Genomic DNA, 24,307 nt, shown 5'->3' on the forward strand with positions numbered 1-24,307 from the left:
CACCGGTAGATGGCTTATTTTGCATCCCAACAATGCTGCGGCAATGCAGCGGTTCCTTTGAAAGCAAAAATGACAAAATATTTATCGAATGAATCTAATCTAGTATCCATTTATTGACAATCCATTAAAACGAAAACGATCCAGATAAGCTCTATATTTTTCAAAGACACGAATATATTATCAATCGATGCTGTTGATATAAATAATATCTTAAGTCACACCAAAATGTAACGTAACGTATCAATTAAAAAAAAAGTTACCATTGAAATGGAATGTTTCAATATTCGCAAACACAGCTAGCTAAACGAAAAAAATTATAAAAAGATGGACAAACTGTAATAATATTTGATTAATGAGAATTTTTGTTAAAGTTGATAATAATATGCTGATGGTAATCATGGTCCCCACAACGATACGAGACAATACTAATTGATACATTCTTGTGGCAGGGTCATGGTTCCTGTACGCAGCGAACTTATGCAGTGCTACTTAACACATTCCTCAGGCAGGACTGTTGGAAATGAGTAATAAGTGATGTCATTCGGTAATTTGGATGATGGAGTCGTATTCCGGATTGGCAAAGAAACATTATTACTACGAAAAAACCGGGGTCAAGGAGTGCGCACAAAAGTTAGAAATTCTTCGCGTGTCTTGGAGTCATCACGGAATCCGCCCAACATGGCGGAAGTGACTGTCTTGGCGTTGATCTTCTGAACGCCCCGCATGACCATACACATGTGTCTGCAAAATGAGCACAACAATAAAAGGAGATCAATGAATCATCCAATCAATTGTGCTGTAACAAATGATGAATTAACAATGTTCAAATATTTACGTTGCTTCTACTACAACGCCGACTCCGTGGGGCGTTACCGCCTCACACACGGCCAGTGCAATTTGTTTGGTCAACCTCTCCTGGACTTGTAAGCGACGACTGTAGATCTCCACAATCCTGTTTTGGAAAAAAACAAAAAGAAAAACCTGTTATATTTTATTTCATTCAAAATTAGATATTCAAATGAACAGCAAACCTGGCCAATTTGGACAGTCCAAGAACTTTGCCGTTGGGCAAATAACCGATGGACACTTTACCGATGAACGGTACCAAATGATGTTCGCACATGGAAAACATTTCAATGTCTTTGACCACGACCATTTCGTCGTGGTTTTCATCAAAAATGGCATCGTTCAAAACCTCTGTCAAATGAAAATAATAACAAATGACTTGAGAGTTTAATAAGATAGGCGGCGCCAGCTGTCAAACTGTCACGTAGGCAATGATTATGAACAAAGACATTCAGCCCCACCAAACGAGACAGTGAAATGAAAAAAAAAAATGAAACTAAGACGAAAAAAAAGTCGGTTAAGTGACACGCGAAACGAAAAGGACAATTCCTAACTAAGCTGCTTTTCATCATCTACCCCCGCACGATATCGATCGCGTGCCAGCAATCTGGTGAAAGTTAGACGCGTCACGTACTGCGAGGACCGTCTATCTAGCGACAAGGAATTTTTCTTGGAGGGGCTCGTGCTCAACAGGCAGCAATCAGGAAGAATGTTCGCAGAAGTCGAAGAATGGGACCAATCACTCCTACGAGAATAGCAAGTCAAACGAATATCCCTTTAAGGCTGCTCATCTTAAATCGCGGAGAAAATCATTTCGGGAGGGGGTCTTGTGCCGGACGGGATGGAAACAGTAAACCATAAAACAGCACTAATAAAAAAAAGGGGATTGTTGACGGCCGGCTCATCATCCCGGCGTGCGGGAATGAAAGCGCTTTCACAGCCGAGTAGAATGGAAGATGCCTTTAAGCGCTGCCCTAGTAATCAACAACGGCCCGTCATTTAATTACAGACATCTAACGGGAAAGAAACGTTTCTTCAGAGATTGGACGAGGAGAAAAGAAAAGAAAGAAATCTGCAAGACAAGATTGATTGGCATGAATGATGTCTTGGAATAACCTTCTAGCGTCTGTTCATATCCTTTTGTGAAAAAGAGGAAAGCTTTGGCCGCTCTCTCGGGCGTTTTCAGCAGCCCTTGGCGACATGGGTCCTCCCCAACATCGGACAGCAAGGAACGATACGACTCCACCATTGACGGTAACATGTCCTCGCGATTCAGACGTGGAGAACTCCGCAGATTATCGACATCTAATAAAAAAGAAAAGAAATAAACACAAAAATATGTTTTACAATAATCATCATTTTTATTTTGACTTGTAATTGACGTCATGTAAAAGTAGGATGCTGGGCCTTGATTAGAAACGTAATAAGATCCAAGTCGTTGAATTCCCCATAGGTCCCGTAATTTAATTTGCTACATCATTCTGGCAAAAAATTTGGGCTATAGTTATCAGCAGGTTTCTGATGAAATTAGATTTTCCCGGAGAAAGCTGAACCTCGGTTGATTTCATTCGATGTCCCAGAACTGAATACATATGTATCGATCGTCAACCGTCTCGAATTTTCATGCTTAGCATATCAGACGAGGAGCAAAGTACATTGTCTTGTCAAAAATGAGACCAGATATTTGTGGGGTATTCCTTTATATGTGCGATCTAGGTATTACCACGATCAGTTGTCACACACGACACACACACAACTCTTTGAACCTCATTTTCTAAATCTCGACTAGACATCTCGTGGAGTTCGGACCAAATTTGAAAGCTTTTTATTCGCATTTAAGGCTTTCACATAGATTACGAACCGAGCCCAGGGCGTTTCTACGCGACACATTTGAAAGAATGAATGGAAAAAAAACCAGCTTAAACCTCAACAGCATTTGTCTTAAACTCAAAGTAGAGGAAGGAAAGTGGAAACTAACCGATTGTCCGTAGTCCATTAGTGATGGATTTACACTCGGGATCATCTCCGTTTGTGACAGCCGCTCCAGCTACTGGCTTACTGCCTTTGAAAGCTTCCATGTTAGTAGTATCAGATTGATTGATCTAAAGATTGAAAATTGAAAAAAAAAAAGATTACAAATAAATCTTGCTATTTTAGTATTTTTCCTATTCAAACAGTAAAATGGAAAAAAAAACGGGAAATTTAACAATGGAAAAGTCATTTTCTTGATTCTGTACCTAATCTTTTTTTGAGAAATAATATATATATATATTTTTAAACTAAATGTCCAGCTGCCTGTTGGTTCTGCCACTACTGGTGCTGTTGCTCCGGAGACTGTGAAGGGACTGAACCTCTCTTCTGCCGACCTTCTTTATATAGTGCGTAGGGCGCACGCCGAGAAGCAAAGCAACAATGCTCTCGTTTCATATTCGGGTTACCCAATAACGCCGCAAGCTTATATAACACTCAATCAGTCCGCATTTGATAGATCTCGTTTAATAGAAAGTGAACAGCAACCAAAAAAATAGGTGATTAAGGTGTAGCTAGAGCAAATTAGATAAAAAGTGTCGAGGAAAGTTTGGCGGGAAAAAACGCTAAATTTGATGCAAGTGCATTGAACTGCAGTTCCGAATAAGTGAACGCCTCACATATAGGGAACCCTGTCACGTAGACCAAGAACATTGGTATCCTCTTCCTTTATCGTCTCGCTGTATGCAATTATCAGATTTTTTTTTTCCCCCGGCCAAAAATGTCAATCGAATATACGAAATATATTGAGGAGCGCGGGGGCAGCAGCGCGAAAGACTTTAACAAGAATTCAATCGCCCATAGAGAGTGCCTTGATGAATCTTTGATGAAAATGCCATTTATTTTCCACTCCCGACCCACCCAAGCCGACGGCGGGACTTGATGCATCTACGGATCGATTGCTTCTGTGAGAGAGTAGATTGGATCAAACGACTCGAACGCTAAAAGCTGATCTCATGTTCATTCATCGAGCGTTGAGAACTGCAACACGGTGCCCTCAAGGGGCACTGTAGAAGGTTTGAATCGATCTACTTTCCCCCCCTCCCCACCCACGATCCATTCAACTTATGGGGCAAGTTGCGCAACAAGATTTATCTATCGGTTGTTTTTACTATCAGCTTGTGAATAATGCCCATCAAAAATTGTTTGCGTATGTGCAGCACCGACGACACAATATACTGTACAAACTACAAACTGATGATCGATGGCCACACTTTGGACGTTCAATCAATTACATTAACAGATTTCATCAGAATCCATCAACATTGATTGGATATGAAATAAGTGACAATAATTTCAAATAGCATTTCAAATTACACAAAGTTCCATAGATCAATCGCTATAAAAAAATTACTAAAATTATAAGCCATTAAAGCCAAACTTGTACAAATTTATGGTTAATTGGTTATATAGAGCAAAACTTGTACAAGTTTATGGTTATATAGAGCAAAACTTGTACAAGTTTGGCTAATAAAACTATTGCTTGTGATGAAGTGATGCAAATATTGAAATGACACCTGCCTTTTAAATCGAGCAAGGTTGGAGACAGATCTGCTACTGTTGAAAGACTAGGTCAAGGCTTCCATACCATCCACATGGAAACTGCAAATATTTCAACATAAAATAGATTATAATATTTTTGAAAGTAAAATTGTGCAACAAAATCCAAATGGTTGAAACAAATATATATACTTACTTGAGAGATTGTGACGGTTCAATGAACATGTGTGCCAATTTAAACTTGCAATGAAGTGAAATAAAGATCTTTGAAAGCCAGGAAACTTTAAAAGTTAGCCAACACACAAAAAAGATCTTGTTAATATCCAAACAAAAATATTCTGAGAAATTTGTAGGAAAAAAAAACTGGTCCAACTTTTAAACTCTCAATTCAGTACAACGAACGCCACTAGTTATTTCTAGGTTGAAACTAATACTACTATTACTGTTCTCGCTTTATTGAGGGTTCTACATGTAATAAGATAAGATCAAAATCTTTGTTGGATAAGTTATACAAAAGGAAAACCGGATTCAAATCGTGTCTCTTAAAAAAACAACAAAACTATCTTGACAAACAAGCAGACGACTTTGCCATTGTCATAGTAACTAGATCACCCATGGCAACCTTTTGTTTGTTTTCTTTTCGAGTAGTTGGCGTCTCTCTCATATTAGTAGTGGGATGGAAAAAGGGATATGGCAGAACTACATTTAATCGGGCAAATCATCGGCGGAACAGAGTTTTCCGAGAAATCAATTTGCTGTCGCTGGCAATTATCTTCAGGTAGGTGCCAATCGGCTTTGACGTGCGCTTTCTCTCTTTAAATGTGATCGGGCTCGTTAACGTTTTGAATTGTGAAACATCACAGGTGAAAATTGGCGTGTTCTAGAAGGAGCCACTGAAGGCCAGACGCAACTTGACACACCACAAATCGGTTCTGTGAGCAGCTGGAATCATCCACTGGACGTGCACTGGGCTACTCGAGGTCTTCAAGGCTGGCCGCAAATTCACCTACAGATTTACCACCTGGACGCTTACTCACGAACCAATTTGATAGGCTACGCATCTGCATCCATTCCTACACGTCCCGGCATCCACTACATCGACGCTCCGGCCTGGAGACCTTTAGGTTTTTATTTTTTCTTCGTTCCCTTTGTAAAAAGTAAAACCTGTCCGTTTAGGAGTTCAGAGTGATCAATTCTGGTTTTTTAAAAGGTACATTCACTGAGGAGTTGATGCGTCATTTCATTGGCGGTGGAGTCGAGTTGGCTGACGCAGAGCGAATCCAAAACGGAGCCGATCGATCCCGTTTGAGAACTGAAGCCACCGGAAGAGTCTACTTGGAAATAGGATTAGTCTTCCGCGATTTCAAAAAGTTTGGCATCGAGTACTAGACGTCAAAAGAAAATGGCCAAGTTACCCACCCTTCAGCTGCTATTCGTGATTCTACAATTTGCCCTGCTCATCTCCAAAACTTTCGTCTTTACCCAGTCCGCGACGCAAAGTACAGCAGTCGATCAATCTGAAAGTAATAACCAAACCGACTTGAATCGAAAAAACCAGTCGAGCACCGATTCGACGACGGCGGCGACACCTATGTCAGAGAATTTAACCAATTCCTTATCAACAGCAGATATAAATCTAGATGAGAATATTTTCCTTTATCTCAACACCGAGTCGTCGTCGGAATCCATTCCGACAACGACCGTCGCTCCCGAACAACCGGAATCGGATCCGTTCGATTACAATTTGTTCTTCTGCACTTGCGATTTGATTGGCGGAGAGTGTGACGTCAACTGCTGCTGCGATCCCGACTGCAGCCAGGACGACCTCCGCCTATTAAATGGCTGCTGGTCGCCGCCCAGTTCGTATTTCGACCGTTACTATTGCTCGCCGGATCCTGATCGTTACGGACTCGTATGGAACAATACGCCGGAATTCCGCGTCCAGTGGAGTTCTCGCAGCGGAATGTTCTGCATCGTCACAGACAACGTCCCTAAAAAGAGATTGTTCGAAGATCAAGCTCCCGTTACCGAAGATGAGCTTTTCAAGCACATCTCGCCCAAATTGTCCGGCAGATGGAACGATCCGGAGAGCCAAGAACCCAGTGCCGGATTGGAACAATGGATTTATCAGCCGTACTACAAGCAAGGGTCGCCCATCTTCACTCTCCATATCAACGGGATCGTTAGCGTCTTGAGTAATTGCCTGAAATTCATTTTTTTTTAAATTGAATTATTGATGCGAATTTGTTTTAATTGCAATTTCATTTGTCAGATTTACCGCGTTCGCTCAATAGCGCTTCGTGCAACACGGCCCAAACGGTCCATTTCCTGGAATCTGATAACGATTACCAGTGCAGTCTGCCGGGCGAGGATCGATGCCGTCCAACGATTCGTCTTGAAGAATGGCTGGCCAATTTAGCTGTCTTCCGGCTTCCGTCTTATTCGGTCTCTTTCAACGGGAACGGCAATAGCAGCGCCCGATGGGGCGACATGGACAAGTTGGCGCCGGTGGTTGTTAGAATCTGCGAGAACTCTTATTCCGAATGCAGATCGGATCTTCCAGCACCTGAGCCCAGCTGTCGGAATTCGCTGACCGCCGTGACGTTGCGCATTACTCACAACGGGACAGAAGGCATCCGCTCCGTTTTGGCGGATCTGCTCTACACGTCGGCGTCGGCGGGACCGGTCCGTTTCCAAACGATCCATCAATCACTGGCCGAAATGAACCGACCGAGTGGCGGTGCGAATAATCCGCTGAGAACACGGTCGGGAAACCCTGGCTACCTGACGGGCAAACCCCTTCTGGTTGCCAAATTGAACTCGTCCAGCGGGGAAGGAGCTTACCAAACGCTGGACGTCTTCCCCGGCACGCCCAAAGCCCGGCTGATCCGATTTGGAGAGGACAGTTACCACGCTTTCCGTATGAATGGGATCAAGATGGACAACCGGACTCAATGGTGTGCAAACTGGAGCCACTTCGTCCTGGAATCTTTCTGGGGTCCGCAATTGCAACTGCTTCGCTTGGGGGCTTTCGGCAACGTCGAGTTGAACGAGACGGAAGTCTCCGCCCTGTGGCTGGCCATCAGGATCCAGACGGAAGAGCTGAGCTGCTTCGATTCGCTCATCCACGGCCAACTGGTCGTCGCCTACGCCAAATCGGGGTCGTACGACCAACCGCAGAACAAACTGCTGGGCGCTGGGTTGACGCTGAGGTCGTCCGGTGCGGATTGCCTCGTCGAATCGTCCAACAGGTGCTCCCTCCAGCTGAGTCAAACCGTTTCGTTCGTCATGTCGGATTCTCCCACGTTCATGGTTCTGCCTCAACCGCCCCGTTGGAAAATCCAGTTACCTCACGATTTCTTTTATCCCTTTCTTTTGTCCTCGGCCGGAAGCGTATTATTAAGTCCGTCCATCACGCTTCCTCTATTCCTCGTCGTCGTGTTTTATGGCCGTTAGATGGCGTTCACTGTCTCCTATTTTGGAAAAATAAAAAGCGGAGAATTTCTTATCAATTGACTTTTTCGACCGCTAGATGGCGTCTAGGGTTACAAATAACAAATAATAACAATAATGCTGGCAAAAAGATAGGAACCGAAGTGAAGCCATGAAAGAGAAGAGAGAGGATCACTAAAGTATTAAAAAAGAAAAGATAATAATAAAAGAAAAAAAAAGAAAACAGGTTTAAATTTATAATGGAAATAGTAGAAGTCGAGAGTCGCAAGTTCTTCTGCATAAAAGGATGATATCGCGTGACAAGAAAAACGAGTAACATAGTATTATTATAACATTCCGAAACAGGAAAAAGAGTGAAAACTTTTTTTTTTCCTTGGCTAGCGCACAGGATCATCGCATCCGATATATCGACGGGAGGATTACGCGCTAGCGCGGCGACTCTGAAAAAGTCAAAACAACAACAACAACATCCACCGGGGCAGACAGCGGAAAAGAAAAAAAGACACACAAAAAGGACGGCGACTTCAACCGTCGAGGAAAGTGCGAAGCCAAAAAACCACACCCACCCAAACACAGAGAAATATAAGGAGGTACTATACTCCTACTACTATACGTTCGACTATACGATTATATCCAAGTCTGATCAGAACGACGATAGAGATACAGGATCCCCCCTCCCGTCTGTTCATATTTGGAAAATGCCACAGCAGAGTTGAACGAAAAAAAGGTGAACTTTCGGGCCGGTTCACGGAGGAACATGAACCGACAGTGGGTGCGGACGGTCGGAATTTGTTGGGGAGGGCATGTACCTACACACATTTCTAAATACTTTTTGTTTTTGTTCTAGTACTAGACTTTATTTTGAAATGTCCCGACCCCGGTGACCGTCTCAATTTGCTCGCCGATAACCCTCGCTGACTCGGTCGCCGCTAAATAACCATAAAGTTCACCATGAGGAAGATTTCTAATTCAATTTTACAACCAAACCCCCTCCAAAAAAAAATGTTAGACGACCAACAAAATAATAGATGTGTCCTGATGCACCCGGCACCCCGTTGGGCGACTCCTATGTATCGATCGTCTTTTTGATTGTTAGGGAAAAGAAACAAAATAACCGACACAGTGACATCATGTCGGAGCGGGAGCGTCTAAACGAAAAGATAGAGGAAAAAGGCTTAGTCCAATTAGAAAAGGTCCCGGGATTGCTGTTGTGTCCCGCCAAGAAATAATAAGACGTACCACTATATTACGTAGTACAGCGTACGTGTATGGCAATTATAGCGGCCGGATCTCTCATCTATCAAAGTTGATTCCACTTTTTTGGAGGGTGAATCTAGACTAGATCTTTTATAAATTATTATTGTTACCATCGTTGGGAAAAAGAAAAAAAAAGTGTTGTTATTTCTAAAGAGGTCACGTGACTGACGAGTGCGACTGGAATAAGCGAACGGCGTTCATCGCTCGGTGGTTGAACGCCCGCCGAAAATGCGGCCCAGTCACGTGCCGCACTCATCTCTCCATCCGTCGGAGAGATATATCTCATGCGGCTTATTGATCCGGCGCTCTCTCCCAACACACACACTCTGTCTGTGTGTACACATATCATCGTTGACAATCCGGGGTACTAAAAAACCGAGTGAGAGGGGGGAGTGAAACCGCTAATTAACCGCCGGCAATGGTGCGGAACGAATGAATATTTCAACTCGGCGTCCGTCCATCTATCAACAATTGGCCGGCATCAACTTGCGATTGTCCCGGTGTTGAGTGACAGGCTCATCCGACGCCAATCAAAAGACTCTCTTTCCCACTCATTTTTCCGCACTTGTGCTACACACACACAAAGGTCGTTTTGAGGTGGCCATGAATAATTCATCGATTTTGGTATAGAAATAAAAAAAGTGGCTCAGTTTTTTTGGAACAGTTCAGCACAGCCGGCCCAGGGACTGTGTTATTCTTTAGCCTATATAGCGCTCTCCTTTTTTTTATATTTTTGTCATTGTTAAATATAGAAAATAAAAGGAGAACCTCTTTTTTTTCGTTTGGGGGGGCTGTGTGAGGGGAGTGATGATTTTGATACAGCGGGTAGAGAGGGGGGCCTTCTATATAGTTTGACAGCCAACGACCTTTTTATTATACGGACAATCGAACAGCACACGGGAGCAGAAAAAGAAAAAGAATCTATATATATATGCCGCTCGCTGTCTATCATTGGAGCTGTGCTGTGCTGTTGCAGCCGTCGATGACAAATATATTCCGCACCAGGAATGTTTTTGCTATCGATTCTATTCAACACCTCCGGTGTAGAAGAGGAGGAGGAGGCAGGCATGAACACATGAAAAGTGCTGGATGTGGTGTTGAATTGGCCATGTGTGGATGATGATGGCTTCTTCGGGGGTCTCTTGTTGTTACAAGGGACCCTAGACACACATAGAGGGGGGACCGACGCTCATATATACGATGCGGTATTCCAAGCGTTTCAATGAATATAGGAGATCGGGCGGCCGAGGTTTTTTTCCTTTTTTTATTTTGGATATTCACAAGAGGGGAGAAAGAAAAGCGACAGAGTTTCTCTAACGGTTACTACCCCAGCGGGATGAGGAGGGTTGTGTGTGTGTGTATCCAAAGTCAACAGGGCGATGGATCTACACGGACTCTCACTTAGAGTAACAGCGCAATTTATCGTTCTAGTACCGCAGTAGCCCACGAAAACTAGGCAAACATTTACCACATACATTGGCTGCACACTCCCCATTCAAAAAAGGCCCGTCTCTCTCCTTGGCTGCTGGCCCTGACGTCTTCTTTTATATCTCTCGACAAATACGACCAATGTTTGCCCAGTCTTTCCTCCTATAACCCATATGTACATTTATGTGTTATGTATAGGCAAACAGCAGCTGAGAGATATTAGCGATATCTTCATTTCAAATCGATTTCCTATATATTCCGTGATGTTTGTCGCGTGTTGGCTGCTGTACAAAGTCCGCTGGAAACCGCTAATTTCGATGCCATTCGACGATATAGTCAAACCATCTCTTCTTCACCAAACTCGATGGTTATCATTCATCAGAATGGCTTGGAAATGGCCAAGCGTGTGCCCTACATACGAGAAACCTCCCCTTTTATTTTATCTTTATCAAAGAAAAGAAAGAAAAGTAAAAAGGGTCTGATGGTCTGGGTCTGATGTCGGGCGTGCGCCCACGACGTTTTTCTCTTTTACCATTCGCCCCCCCCCCTCTTTTTACAACAAGTTTCAATGAGAACTTAACACAGACACACACACACACAAAAAAATTGGCATCTCGGGTTACCTTTTGATATGATAGAAGCGAAAGAAAAAAGACTAAAGAGCTAGAGGGGGAGAGACTCTTGTGTCAACAATTGGCCCGACGCCCGTCCGCGCACATTCTGCGCGGGGGTTTCAAGTTCACTATAGCTCGTATTGATAATCATCGTTGCACTAGTATAGACTAAATAATAATAGTTATTTTTCTTAGTGTGTGCCAGCAGCACGCGACCGTTGGTCTCCAATGTCACACACCGCCCCTTTTGCTGCTGAGGCTGACGAGTTTCAAAAATGGCGCCACGAGATTATTATGATTACATTTGAATCCTACATGTAGTTATATTTTTGGTTGGGGAAGTATAGTAGTACCTTTTCTGGCGTCTGTGTAATAGCGGAGCCCAGCTAGGAGCAGGATTAAATCATAATATAAAACCGGCGCTCCTTGACTCATCATCACCATTTGACTGACTTATTGCACTTTTTTTCTTCTTAATAGAAAAGTTGAAAGCAGCAGCACAGGATATTTAGGGAGATATCTTGCGTGTGGCTTGGCTATATTTAGAAAAAGATATAGCTACATACACGCGCTAGCTTCTTCTTCTTCTGATCTTTTTGTGGGTATAGAAAGAAGAAGAAGAACAAGTCTGGTTGGTCACGTGGTTATATTATGGGATAGAGATCTACTTAATAGTTTTTACGCATAGTAGTATAGTAGATAAGCTCCTTAACTTTTCTCGGTGGGGTGGACGGAAGAAGAAGAAGAAGAAAAGTTTGTTTTTTTCTCACTTGTGGAAGAAGAAGAAGTAAAGCGTATAATTTACGGTGCTGGCCGAAAGGTGAAAAACGGACGAGCGTTCAAAAAAATATTTCGAAAATAATAATTCTACGACTTGGCTCGCTCTTTTCTTTCTGGTTCATATTGTTTGAATTCTATCAACAACTACACCACTTTTTTTTTAGTTTACGAACTCGTAAAAATGAAAAATCCGAAAATCCCCTTTGATATTTTTCATGACGACGACGGCTGTGTGTATAGCACGCGACCGTTGGCCTATCCAAAATAAAAAAAGGGGGGAAATTCAAACCAGCCAAACAAGAAGACGACGAAAACACGCGGTGATAACATCTTACGGTACACACACGTCTGTTTAGGAAAAACTTCTTCTTTTCAATTTGATATCGATAATAATAACAAGGTATAGGGCCTATTTATTCCGTCGAGCGAGGAGGAAAAAAAGGGGGAGGTCAAAGAAGAACTTTCCCCACGAAAATCCTTATAGTACACGGTTATCGCGGTGTAATCAAACACACAACCGACTCTCTCTCTCTATCAATTGGCCTCTCTCTTTGCTTTTGTCTGAAGTTTTATTTGTGGCAAATGACAATTCAAGAGTATATCTCTATCTCCTGGATCGCGTATAGGGTGCGGGTGGGGGGGAAGGCCAGAAGGGATTGGGAAGTCCATCGATCATACAGACCCATCCGCAGTTCATCATCACATGATGGGCACCAAATTGGTGCAGTGGTTTGAGACGGATCGATTCTCTCCGCGCCGATCCGTGTAGAATCATTTCATCGTTCGATATCAATAGAGGGAGAAGAGAGCCAGCGATGTTTGGCCAGTAAATAAATCAAACTATATACGTGTACAACTCTAAAAATAGGCCATGTGAAATTAGCAATTTTCTGCCAATTGAACCGCAACGGCGGCGGCAGCCAAAAACGGACGATCTAAACAATAGAACTTTATAACTGTACACAACGTTTTATAAATAGGTGCCGGAATGCTTCACCTGGACTACTCCTCCCAACCCCAGATAGGAGGGGAAATAAGCCTCCGGTCAATCAAAGAAAAAGAATTCATCTCCATCCATCCATCTAGGTATATAGCTGAACTATTGAAAAAGAAATATACATATCACACAGCTCTACATGTCCAACCCACGGACGTTTGTGCACAGCAGAGTATATGCGTATACGAAGAAAACAGGGTCCCTGTTGGCGTCCCATGATGATGGGCATGCCGGGTATAGTACCTATATATATACCCTGCTGTGAAATGATAGTGTGGCGGAACCCCTCCGTTTAGACACACAGGATCCCTCCCCCTTTTTTTTCTGCACAGCACCATTCAATCTAGCGAAAATACAGAGGCCATCAGCCATCATTCTCTATACACTTTTCTTCTTCCTCCCCCTCCCCTATATTCTGTGTGTTTATTTGTATACACATCAACGGTGTGTGTGTGCTGTGTGTGTACAGATAGACGCCGAGGCGTGAAATGTGCCCTGCCGTTTTGTGTATCGAAACGTCGTCCTGTGTCGGACATTGGCGGCCATTTGCCGCTAAAGTTTTCTTCTATCAAAAATGGTTTTCTATTTTATTATTTGGCCATTTCCTCACTCCTTTTCATCTGTCAATTCTCGCCTTCCATTCAGACAAATCACAATATAACTTGGGGGACGTTCAAATTGTGAACACACACATTTCCGCTGGCGCGGAGAGATTGACAGCCGTCGAAGGTGAGAGAGCCGGAATCTCAAATAAAGGTGTAAAGATGTACCAATAATCGAAATGGATTGGTCTATCCATTTCTACACCTTTTTGTAGAAATTGATCGAGAGATCAAAAAGAGTGAACGATCTCATTCGATTTTCTCATAATAGATTATACATATTAGACGTTATTATCTAATATATCTCATCATTACAAGATTGAGATGATTGGATTTCTTCGCTAGAAAAGCGGGGGGCTTTATACCGGGGTACACATATAAAAGCTCCTGTGGGTGTCTGTAATACTTTCTTTTCTTTTTTGTTCATCCGATAGATTTATAGAGTGGCTCTGTGTAGTGTAACACAGCGGCGATGATTGAATGAATGAACGAGCACCATCAGCAGCCAAAAACAAATATCAAAAAGGAGAAAAGGTTTGATCCTCTACAACAACAATAAAACAACTCGGAAAAAAAAAGCACGGCATCATCATCATCATCAGCTCACACACACACATACAATGTGTGTGTGTCTACAGCTACTAAAGTCGCCGGCTCGTCTATGTACATCTCTATAGGACGAAAGAGAGGCTGAGCTTTGAATCAACAGCTTATTGCGGTTCTCATCTTATAAGTCGATTATTGCTGTGTGTGTGTGTATATTGTCAACGGTGTTAGAAGCCACTAGACTATAGGCGGGAGGAGCCTTCGTGTTTTGTGGTGTAGTAGCTAGTAGTAGTCAGCTCGGGATGATGATGATGGATCTAATAATAGGCGATTCTCAACTGTTGAAGAAATCCCGAAATCCTACACATGTTTCTATGTCTCTTTTCTTACAATTGAACGAGGAGGGGGACGACCTTATAAATAACCATCAACTCAAAGCCGATCAAGTGTTTGTGTGCGGTTTGATATTTTTGTTTGGCCTAGATATTTATACACACTTACTTACTTACTTACTGATGGCTTTTCTGGCCCCTCAATCAAAATCCGATCCTTCTTAGCCGTCGTCACTCGTCACTTTTCAAGTGCATTAGCTCCACCACCACCACACTCTGACTGGGCACACGGGTGGGTTTATATGGAGGAATGAAAAACAGCTGAAAAGCCGATGACCATCATCAAGACCGGGCGGGCCATCATGCACACGACGGCGACGACGAGCGAGCGAGCAACTCGACACAAGTGATCACAATATAGGATCTAGACGGGCATTAAATCAATGAAGATGGAGACGAGAGCCGGATGAACACTTGTCGACCAGCTTTTATATACTCTATAGGAGGATCATGCTGTCTCTTCAACAACAACAACAACAACAACTTCAACCCAGGGAAATAGAAATGAAATATCAAAGTTATCACGAATTAGATCTGTTTTCTCTAGTGGCCTATTTGTCTGATTTCTAAAGATGATCGTCGATCAGGAGGGGGGGAATTTCTGAAAAATAGTTGATTGAATTAATTCGGAGAAGAAAATAATAATGATTAAACTTTAAGTTCTTCTTCTTTTTAGTTTTCGATTCCCCCGTGAAGACGAAAAAAGATTGGGGGGGGGGGGATGGGAGGAGAGTGTATGTGGGGTGGGACCCATTGGGGCGGAAGCGAAAAACGGTCCGGAAACAAAAAAAAACTGATGGAGGGTCGGTCCCTCCTCACCCAATGAGGAGAGAGAGTCTGGGCGGAGTTGTCGAGTCTGATTGGCGGTGGAGATGGGCGGAACGAGGCGGAGCCCAAACTGGGGCAAGATGAGAAATGACAAGGCGGAGCCAAACTCCCCACGTTCGTAACAGCCCCCCCTTCTTTTCTCGATGGTTTATATCCTATCCAGCCAGATCCATCCATCCATCGACACAAAAAAGAGAAATAACCCCAAAAATAAAAATAAAAAATAAAAAAGGAAAGCGAGCGAGTTGCTGGCTGCTGTGTAACAGCGCACCCTCTCTCTCTATTCGTCCGCCCAGTCAAAAACGCTTGGCCCGTCTGGTAACCACTGACTGTGCGTGCGGATATGCCCGTTTGCTGGCTGCTGCTCGTTTGTTTGTGTGCGCTAGTCGTCGCGGCAGGGACTGTTCTGGGCTAGCTTTCGTCTGTGTTGTAGTGTGTCTCTGTGCAGTGTGTCTGTGTAGTGTGTGTGCAGCTAAAACATCAGAGGCAGTTATTGGGCAGGGAGGGCGGCTAGAAGGGCTTATCGCATCGACGTCGTCGCGTGGTCAGATTTGAGCACTGGCACACACACACACATAAGGGCAACAGCCGCCTTAGAGTGTACAGCCCCATAGTCCTAGAGCGACTCCTAGTCGACAGTCACACACAACACACACAAGAGCTTAAAGAGCAAAAGCGCCAGACTCTCTCTCTCTCCTTTGCTCTTAAGTCCTCGCGTCTTAAGTTGTGTGTGTGAGAGAGAAAAAAAGAAAAATATATAAGAGAACACCAGCAGCTTTTTTATTTCGTGTGTGTTGTTGGGAGGTGAAGCCTCTTAAGGGAGAACCAAAAGTTCGGACAAGACAAAATAGAATTTTCGTTCAGTTCACTAAAAGGAGCGACACGGTTTCCGTGGGTTATAATATTCGTGTGCGTGTGTTTCTTATGTAGTAGTGGTGGTCCTGCGGAGTGAATCCAACATTGGACAACTGGGAAAAAAGGTAAAAAATCAAATTTGAATAATTGCAGAACTTCAATATTTTGATAGCAAATCGAGACAAAATGTGTGACGTATAAATTCTTCGATTCTACTTGGGTGGAAAGAAGAAAAAACAAAAAAAAAAACACAGAAAAGTCAATAGGAGACGCGGCGAAAAGCCGGGAGCTTATTGGTTTATAGACTCTCAATTTGACTAAGACACTTTAGGCCGATTATTAGAAGCTCAGAGCGGCTCTCTTATCTCTTCTCTCTGTATGTGTATGTGTAGTAGTAGGTAGTACTACTATGTGTGTGTAGATATATATTTGTCTGTGTGTGACTGCCCCCTGTGTGTGTGTGTGTCGATGAGTTAAGTAGAGTAACACACCCCTCTTATACTTATTGACAAGAGGTCATTTAACCCCGCGTGAAAAACCAACAAACAAACAAAAAAGAGACTTCCCTTTTCTTCCGGTTGGGTTTTATTTATTTATTTTTGAATTCCGGAATAGTTTCTCGGAATTTTAATTTCCCGTCGGAGGGGCAATAGTGTGAATCAAAATGGTCCAAAAGGTGGACAAACAAGGTTCTGAAGAAGAGAGCCGTTGGGCACAGCTCCTTTCAGCAGGAGGAGGATGTGGGGGAGTACAAGTGAGGGGGAGGGAAGGATTGATGGGCGGAAGTGCGCGGAAGTTAACTCGGATACCCCCCTCCTCTCACCTTTGAGCATAGTCGGTTTGTGGCTTAATATTGGCTGGTATTATGTCAAAAAAAAGAGATGAGAATCTTTGATATGTTTCAACGTAAAAATAACCAACCCGATCCGTTGACGAAAAAATCGTAGAAACACATCCGGACTTCCGGACAGAGTCACACACAGTAAAGAGATTAGAAGCAGATTGTTTTGTTTCATTCGCCGAAACTATAGGCGCTTGTGTCTTTCTAACGAAAAAAGTTGTTTTTCTTCCGGCTTCCGTCGCGTGCCGTTGGATATCCCCATCCGGAACTATACAACTGCTAACCGTGGGACCATTTCTTATTATTAGTCAAAAACCTCAACCACCAAATGGTTGTTGTTCTCGATGATGATGATGTTGTGACCTTTGATAGACGAGGGGTCCCATCCATCATCGGAATGTCGGATGCGTTGTGGCTCGTGCCCCCCATCCAGCTACTGCTACAACCCGGTGTGCAAAAACCCAAGAGAATGTGAAATAACCCATCAAGAAACGATCATCTATTAAATGCCATTTTCTCTTCTTCTATATATATGTAGTACTCTTTTACTCGGAAAATCATTAAGCCCTTCTGGTCCCCCCACCACCACCTTTAGGCTACATAGAGGCCTATCTGAACGATAAGGGACTCTCCTCCATGACCGGATCAACCCCCCCCACCCTCTCCCATTGAATTCAATAAAGGTTCAAGGAGTCAATTAGGCAGCCACTACTACACCACCTCCGTTATTTTGTTGAATGGGGGGGTTGGAAACAAATAATAAAAGATGATTGGGACGAAAAAAAAAGTTAACAAAGTTTTTTTGCTGGCCATTTTTTGGGGCAGGGGGTTGCAGCTAGGGACTCGGGATCAAAAGTTCTTTTGGCTATTAGATTACAAATAAGAGGAGCTAGGTTATTATATTTAGTGGTTAGAACCGAGAGTTTGAATTGTCTCAGGTCAAAGGTCGTACATACCCCCAAAAAGAAGTAGATGGGGGGTAGAAGACCCCGGAGAAATGAGGCCCGATCTACTCACTAGCTATGCGAACACACACAACAACACAAACAGAAACAACAAAAGATGCGAGAGGGGAATAAGAGAAAACACATTTTTTTTTCAGGGTTCGATTTTTGAGCGAGATGGGCCATCCATCCATGCACACAAGAGTCTAACCTGGTGGTGTGTGTACAACACAAAAACCAGCAATACGTATAGGGTCCTCGGCAGCTGCTGTCAGCAACCTCAGCAGGCGGTACATATAACCGGAATAAAAGTGTATCTCTCTCTCTCCGGGGTCTTGTGTGTATACGATTTTAATCCTGTCGATTTGTTACTCGATTCATTTCTTTCTTTTTTCCCCTTTTTTTCTATTCTCTTTTGTTGGTTGATTCACTGTTGCTTTTCCCACACATGAACCACCGAATTTTGGACGCCATTTGTCAACAATTCAACATGTTAAACGAATGGGGGTGTGGTGGTTACATGACCCAATTGGCCTGGGTGACAAATGATTTCAGCCAATCAAGAAAAATAGAAATTTTGATTATTCCCTAGCTGCAGACACAGTGTGTTTCAATTCAACAAGATTCTTCCAACTTTTTTTGGGTTGGAAAAAATAGGCAATTGGCAGAGCATATACGATCCGTGGGAAACACGACAGACGGAAGCTGGAGTCTCTCCCCAGAGTTTTATATATACCAACTAGATATATTCTTTTTTTAAAAAATAGGAGAAGAAAAACATGAATAAAGAAGCTGGAAGAAGAAGAAGAAGTTTCTTTCTGTTAAAAAAAATAAAGTTTGATTGACAAGTGGAGGAAGAATAGGCGGGGTCAAATCAGGTAGCCCCCAGTAGCTGTTGTATAGACACACTAAGCAAGTCTACCTTTTAATTGGGTCTTTTCTTTTTTTTCTTTTTCTTTTCTCTAACCTTTTGTTGTATGTTTTTTTGTGTGTGTCTCTCTCTCGGAAATGAAGATCCCCCCAACTCTTGACGTTCTTCCCTCCCACCATTTTGATTCTTCTCTCCCCAAAGAGATGAAGAAAAAATAGAAAAAAAAATTCTTAAAACAAAAGAAAAATGTGACAGGTGAAAAAATCGGCCATTTTGAATTGTGGTGGGCGTTCGTTCTCTTCCCACACGATCAAATAGTTTTTCAAACTGAGAAAAATTTCATTGCCATTTTCATCGCCCAACCAAAAAATACGTTTTCTTCTCGATTTGATTGAGATTCAATTTCTCTTCTATTCCAACAGGTTTGAAATCTCGACGTAGGTGAAAAACACAATCATCCAATTCCCCCAGAAGAAGCAGAAGAATCACCTTAAGGCTAGAAAAAAAGGTGGGGCTGAAGAAGAAGAAGAAGAAACCTTCACTCCTCCTCCTGAGAGTGCCCTGGGCCAGTCCCTTCCCAGATCCATCGTCATCGGTCGTGAAGGTTTTCTTGGAAGAAAAAAGGGGAAGACGAGGACACACAACTAGAAGAAGGAGGGAGGAGATCCAAATCTTTTTTCTCTTCCCATTTTACTTTTTCCACTTGTGTCAAGACTTGATCCCACCAAGTCCAGTGCAAAGTGAACTATCGACCGGCCGTGACGTGTGTCTCTGAGCCTCCCAAACAACGTTTCTAACCTGATTTTTTGAGTTGAAATAACTAGTTGATTAAAGAAGTTTGCACTTACTACTTTTGGCTGGTTGGTGTGAGTGTGACTTTGGTGTTTCAATCAAACGTGTGCTGCAGAAGTGTGGTCAATCGAAAGTGGTTGGCAAGAGCTCAAGTGTGGAGTGGACTCGTCTGCTAGACCGCGCTGCTGATTACTGGGGATCATCAGCAGCAGCCAATCACAGCAGCGTAGCAGACGTCCATTGTTTCGAATTGAATTATCGTCTGCACGACAACTCGAAAATTGATAATTCTGCCAACATCATGGCCTACCTGGCCAAAGGCAATCCGTACGCCATGAACATGGGTGTGGGCATGGGTCCCGTCGGCCTACACCATCACCACTCGCAGGGCGGTTTGGGTCACGTCGGCGGCGGTGGAATGCCTGGGCTGGCCGGTTTGGCTATGCCACCGTCGGCCATGGACCCACTCCACTCGGCCGTCGGGTTCCCTCCAGGTATGGACCGACCATGTAAATATGACATTTTCCAACTTTATTTCGCTTTTCTCTCCGTTTTGACAAATGAGCATTGTCCACATCGTTTCGTTCGTCCACTAAACGTTTCACTTGGTTTTGTCCAGGGAGTAACGGAGCTGGTAGGAAACAGAGACGAGAGCGGACGACATTCACTCGAGGCCAACTGGACGTCCTGGAATCTTTATTCGCCAAAACGCGTTACCCGGACATTTTCATGCGGGAAGAAGTTGCACTCAAAATCAACCTGCCGGAATCTCGTGTCCAGGTAAAAAATAAAAACTAGTTTTCATTTTAACATGTTACGCTCGATTGGCTCGTTTAATGGCGGGTAATTCCGGGCAAACGGTAGTCCCCGTTTTCATGTCCTTATTTGTGTGTGTGTGTGTGTGTGTGGAATGAAAAATTGGATGACGGTGGCGGTGGCACGTGCACAAGACACTTTCCTTTTTCAAGAAATAAAAGAGAATCTTTTTGAATAGAAACGGTTCATGTGACGACAGTCTTTTTTTGAAAAGAACCCGACAGGACAGTAAATCTTTTTCCTTGAATGAGACACACGTCGTTGACATTTGAGAACGACGTTTTCAAGCTTTCGCAATTTGAAAATTACGTCAGCACATTTTTAACATGTTCAATTAATTTATTAAAAATGTGTTTATTCAATTGAATTTTTAGGTTTGGTTCAAGAATCGACGGGCAAAGTGTCGCCAACAGTCTCAGCAGCAACAACAGCAACAACAGCAGCAGCAACAGAATTCGGGTGGAAGCTCCGGCGGAAGCAAAAGCACCGGAACGCCGAGGCCTAAAAAGATCAAGAATTCATCACCGGGCAGTCCCGTTTCGAGTCGCCAACAACAGCAACAGCAGCAACAACAACAACAACAATCGTCAATCATCACCCCGAGTCAGCCGAGCAGTCTTAGCTTGCAACAACAACAGCAGCAGCAGCAGCAACAACAAATTCAACAACAACAACATCAAACGAAAATGCATCGCGAATGCAGTCCGCCTTCTTCACTGCCACTCCATTCTCCCCACACTCCATCGTCGTCCGTGACTCCTACACCGACGCCTCCTCCTTTAGGAGCCGGCGGATTGACGGGCGGATACGGGACTATGGTGGCCGGAATGGTGGATGTCTCTACGCACGCCTCTACCGGCGGAGGAGTCGGTGGTGTGGGTGTAGGCGGCGGTTACGGCAACGGAGGCAACACCAACTTTTGGGGTGGACACGATTTTCACGTTCCGTCGCCTCAGCGGGCCGGATCCTACGGATTGGCGACTGGACCGAAGATGACTGGATCGAGTTCATCGGTCGGCACGCCCATGAGCGGCTCTATGGGCTCGTTTTCATCTCCTAGTTCGATGCACGGCATGTCGCCCATGGGCATGATGCCCACCGGTTATCCATCACCTAATCCGAGTCCGGCTGGATGTTACGGCGTGGCTTCGGCTGGTGGCTACGCTGCAGCTGCGGCCGCTGCTGCCAACGCGGCTCCTTATTACAGTAACGTCGGCATGGACTATCACCACCACCACCACACCACCCACTCCATGGCCAGTCATCATCATTCCATGGGCTCTTACGGACAGGTAAATTTCAAACTCCATTTCATCTTCTTTGGCCAATTGTATTAAATGTTTGGTATTATTTGAATGGATCACAGATGTCTAGTTATCCTGGATCGGCTCAATCGGCCTATGCCAGCGCTTCAGCAGCTGCTCAAGCGGCCGTCCAGGCCAATCATCACCACCACCACGGCGGAGTGATCGGCAATGGCCGGCCAACGGTGCCCAGCAGTGTTGGCGTTCAACAGCAGCAGCAACAACAGCAACAGCAAGATTGTCTGGACTACGAGGCTAAATTCCAAGTGCTGTGAGAGACAAAACAAACGAACAAAAATTCAATTGAACAAAAAAAAAGACATTATTTCTCTGTAACATAAAAAATATCGTTGGCTATTGCTACGCATCTTCTCCATTTTCTCTCCTATTCTTTTTTTCCCGTTTATTTTCCTTCACGGGCTGGCCGTCAAAACTTTTCTTTTCAGAATTTCAGTTGTTTTTGATGTGATGACTTGATGAACAAATTTTACCTACACACACACAAAAGAAAAGAGATCAAATAGTGTCTTCCCCTGCCACCCCCATCAACCTTGGATCCTTGTAACCTTCCCACATTTTTTCCTTTTATAATTATCTTGGAATGATTTTAAAAAAGATTTTTTGACCATGGATTTCAAAGGAAAAAAAAACTTGGGAGAAAAGAAAAGAAAAAAAAACAATCGCTGGGAAAAAGCATAAACAATTTATCCATATTAATCTATTGTCATTATGTAATTTTGTCTCGTGTGTGTCTCATCTTTCGTGTCCTTCCTCAATGAAAAACTGGCTGCCCTTTTCCTATTTTAATTTTAATCTCGTTTTTTTTTTGAAAGACAAGTAATAATAACTGTATATTTGATTGAATAAGAACGGCACGACAATTATTGGAATTTTGATTACTGTGTGACTCACAGCTCCCATTTCCCCCCGAAGGGTTTTTAGCGCGTTCGAAATGTTTTTGGAGATATTTTTCCAAATAACAAATGTTGATCAACATTTTGAATTAGAGCTCAAAGTGTTTCTGTTCGTTTGTTTCGACTATATTACACCTTCTCTTTCCTCAAAATCTCGATGAACCTGTAAATAATTGGATTAAAATAGTTGTCATTCCCCATCATCATTTTTTTTTCGTGTGTCAAATTGAGAAACAAAAGTTTGTAATTTTCTTGTTTCCCTTTTTGTCTGATTGCGTCATATCACACACTTTTTTTAAAAATTAAATTAATGGTCCCTCGTTATTTTTTCAGTTACAATTTGAATTGAAAAAGAAACGAAAAACAAAAAAAAATCGTGTCGCATTCCGAGTCATTTATTCCCTCCGCTCCCGCGTGTGTGTCGTGTAATTGATAATTTCTCTCTCAACAACAAAAAAATATTGTTTTGTTTGTGCGTGTACGTCTTTTATTTGACTATTTTTTCCAATTTTTCTCGTATGTGTGACTTGTGTGTGACTACATTAAAACGAACCGATGAAAAAAACAGAAAATTTCGTCTCCATATTTCCGCACGTATCCAACCATTTCCGATGTGTCGAAAAAACAAACAAACAAAATGATTAACCGAAATTAATTTTTAACGGTTAATTGATTTTTCCCTCAATTTTCTTCGTCCCTCATATTATATATAATATTATATAACAACTTATGGATACTATCACACACAATACACAATTCGGTTCAATGTTATAGCCCGAAACGCGCAATTTTTATTCGCCGGATGACAATAGAAATAAAAAAATGGGAGGGGGGGAGTGGATCAAAGTTTTTTTTTCAATCATTTGAAATTTTTTTTTTTTTAACATTTTATTATCCGTCGTCGTCGTCCAATGATACAACACGGATGAAACATTTTGTTGTGGAATGAATGGAGGGAGAGAGGGGAAAAGGTTTTTGGGTTGGCCATTCCGGAATCATCCGCCAGCACACCGGATTATACACACACATCTCCCCCCTCTCGTAGCTATTCATTCTTACTCTGCTGTGTGTGTGCGTCCCTTTCATACGCATCACATGCAAAGGTTCCGTGTGTGTGTGCCGTTCCTCGTCGTGATGCAAAATGGGAGGAAGAAATAAAAAAATACAAATCCTCGAAAAGAAACAACAACAAAACCAAACAGCTGCGACACTTCCCACACCTGGATCTAGATCAGGTTTTTTTTTCCTTCTCTCCTCCTTGTCCAACTGCTATCAAATGTTAGGTTGATTGCATTAAACAAATATATGACCAATCCGGTTCAAATAATAATTCCCCCGCCAAAAAATAAAATAAAATAAACCCGAATGGTGACGACGACGACAGGGAAATAACACGAGTCTAATAACGTAACGTGACTCTGCGGGAATGTCGGACATTACAACACGCATCCCAAGCCTCTTCTCCTCAACAGGAGTGAGCGTGATTTATGGGTTGGCATCTCTCCATGCTGCTGCTGCTACTGTGTTGCTTCTGTATATTTTCTTCTTCTTCTTTTCGTTCGTTCAACAGCCCGGGTGTACACAGTAGCAGTTCTATACTAGCTGATCTCCTTCTTCCTCCCGGCACGAACGATGATGATCACATTTTGAATATGATTTTTATTTCCTGGCGACCTTTTCTTGTATTATATGTTTGTTG

General features: G+C 43.1%; 4 protein-coding genes across 6 annotated transcripts; 3 read left to right on the forward strand and 1 right to left on the reverse strand.

Moving 5' to 3' along the window:
• Positions 1 to 139: 139 nt before the first annotated feature.
• On the reverse strand, positions 140 to 5,048 carry LOC124200239 (GTP cyclohydrolase 1-like). Of its 2 annotated transcripts, XM_046596411.1 has the most exons (7): positions 4,571 to 5,048; positions 4,396 to 4,476; positions 2,825 to 2,948; positions 1,963 to 2,151; positions 1,032 to 1,197; positions 836 to 952; positions 140 to 741 (listed from the first exon to the last, which is right to left on the reverse strand). In XM_046596411.1, the coding sequence occupies exons 3-7, from the start codon at positions 2,922 to 2,924 to the stop codon at positions 612 to 614; spliced, it is 702 nt and encodes a 233-aa protein (XP_046452367.1). In that variant the 5' UTR covers positions 2,925 to 2,948; positions 4,396 to 4,476; positions 4,571 to 5,048; the 3' UTR covers positions 140 to 611. The 2 variants fall into 2 exon arrangements, with proteins under 2 accessions (XP_046452367.1, XP_046452368.1); XM_046596412.1 differs by lacking the exons at positions 4,396 to 4,476; positions 4,571 to 5,048 and adding an exon at positions 3,084 to 3,209.
• On the forward strand, positions 5,024 to 5,763 carry LOC124200240 (B9 domain-containing protein 2-like). Its single transcript, XM_046596414.1, has 3 exons — positions 5,024 to 5,152; positions 5,238 to 5,498; positions 5,585 to 5,763. Exons 1-3 carry the CDS (start codon positions 5,065 to 5,067, stop codon positions 5,761 to 5,763), a joined length of 528 nt encoding a protein of 175 aa, XP_046452370.1. The 5' UTR covers positions 5,024 to 5,064.
• A 13-nt stretch (positions 5,764 to 5,776) lies between these two features.
• Positions 5,777 to 7,882, forward strand: LOC124200236 (tectonic-3-like). Its single transcript, XM_046596408.1, has 2 exons — positions 5,777 to 6,569; positions 6,647 to 7,882. Exons 1-2 carry the CDS (start codon positions 5,777 to 5,779, stop codon positions 7,828 to 7,830), a joined length of 1,977 nt encoding a protein of 658 aa, XP_046452364.1. The 3' UTR covers positions 7,831 to 7,882.
• Positions 7,883 to 19,194: 11,312 nt separating this feature from the next.
• Positions 19,195 to 22,578, forward strand: LOC124200237 (homeobox protein OTX1-like). 2 transcript variants are annotated; one of them, XM_046596409.1, is made up of 4 exons: positions 19,195 to 20,083; positions 20,194 to 20,354; positions 20,765 to 21,682; positions 21,757 to 22,578. In XM_046596409.1, exons 1-4 carry the CDS (start codon positions 19,876 to 19,878, stop codon positions 21,967 to 21,969), a joined length of 1,500 nt encoding a protein of 499 aa, XP_046452365.1. In that variant the 5' UTR covers positions 19,195 to 19,875; the 3' UTR covers positions 21,970 to 22,578. The 2 variants fall into 2 exon arrangements, with proteins under 2 accessions (XP_046452365.1, XP_046452366.1); XM_046596410.1 differs by having other exon boundaries at positions 19,223 to 20,068.
• The last annotated feature ends 1,729 nt before the right edge of the window (positions 22,579 to 24,307 follow it).

This window comes from Daphnia pulex, chromosome 8 (genome assembly GCF_021134715.1).
Source record: "Daphnia pulex isolate KAP4 chromosome 8, ASM2113471v1".
Lineage (NCBI taxonomy): Eukaryota > Metazoa > Arthropoda > Branchiopoda > Diplostraca > Daphniidae > Daphnia > Daphnia pulex.

Bases quoted from the DNA above. Each gene is read 5' to 3' on its own strand.
- LOC124200239 (XM_046596411.1), bottom strand. From the start codon at position 2,924: ATGGAAGCTTTCAAAGGCAGTAAGCCAGTAGCTGGAGCGGCTGTCACA. The intron at 953-1,031 runs GTTTGCTGTTCA...TTTCCAAAACAG, and splicing joins GGACTGTCCAAATTGGCCAG to GATTGTGGAGATCTACAGTC. The intron at 742-835 runs GTAAATATTTGA...CTCATTTTGCAG, and splicing joins GGCGTTGTAGTAGAAGCAAC to ACACATGTGTATGGTCATGC.
- LOC124200240 (XM_046596414.1), top strand. From the start codon at position 5,065: ATGGCAGAACTACATTTAATCGGGCAAATCATCGGCGGAACAGAGTTT. The intron at 5,153-5,237 runs GTAGGTGCCAAT...GAAACATCACAG, and splicing joins TCGCTGGCAATTATCTTCAG to GTGAAAATTGGCGTGTTCTA. The intron at 5,499-5,584 runs GTTTTTATTTTT...GTTTTTTAAAAG, and splicing joins TCCGGCCTGGAGACCTTTAG to GTACATTCACTGAGGAGTTG.
- LOC124200236 (XM_046596408.1), top strand. From the start codon at position 5,777: ATGGCCAAGTTACCCACCCTTCAGCTGCTATTCGTGATTCTACAATTT. The intron at 6,570-6,646 runs GTAATTGCCTGA...TTCATTTGTCAG, and splicing joins CGGGATCGTTAGCGTCTTGA to ATTTACCGCGTTCGCTCAAT.
- LOC124200237 (XM_046596409.1), top strand. From the start codon at position 19,876: ATGGCCTACCTGGCCAAAGGCAATCCGTACGCCATGAACATGGGTGTG. The intron at 20,355-20,764 runs GTAAAAAATAAA...TTGAATTTTTAG, and splicing joins TGCCGGAATCTCGTGTCCAG to GTTTGGTTCAAGAATCGACG. The intron at 21,683-21,756 runs GTAAATTTCAAA...AATGGATCACAG, and splicing joins CCATGGGCTCTTACGGACAG to ATGTCTAGTTATCCTGGATC.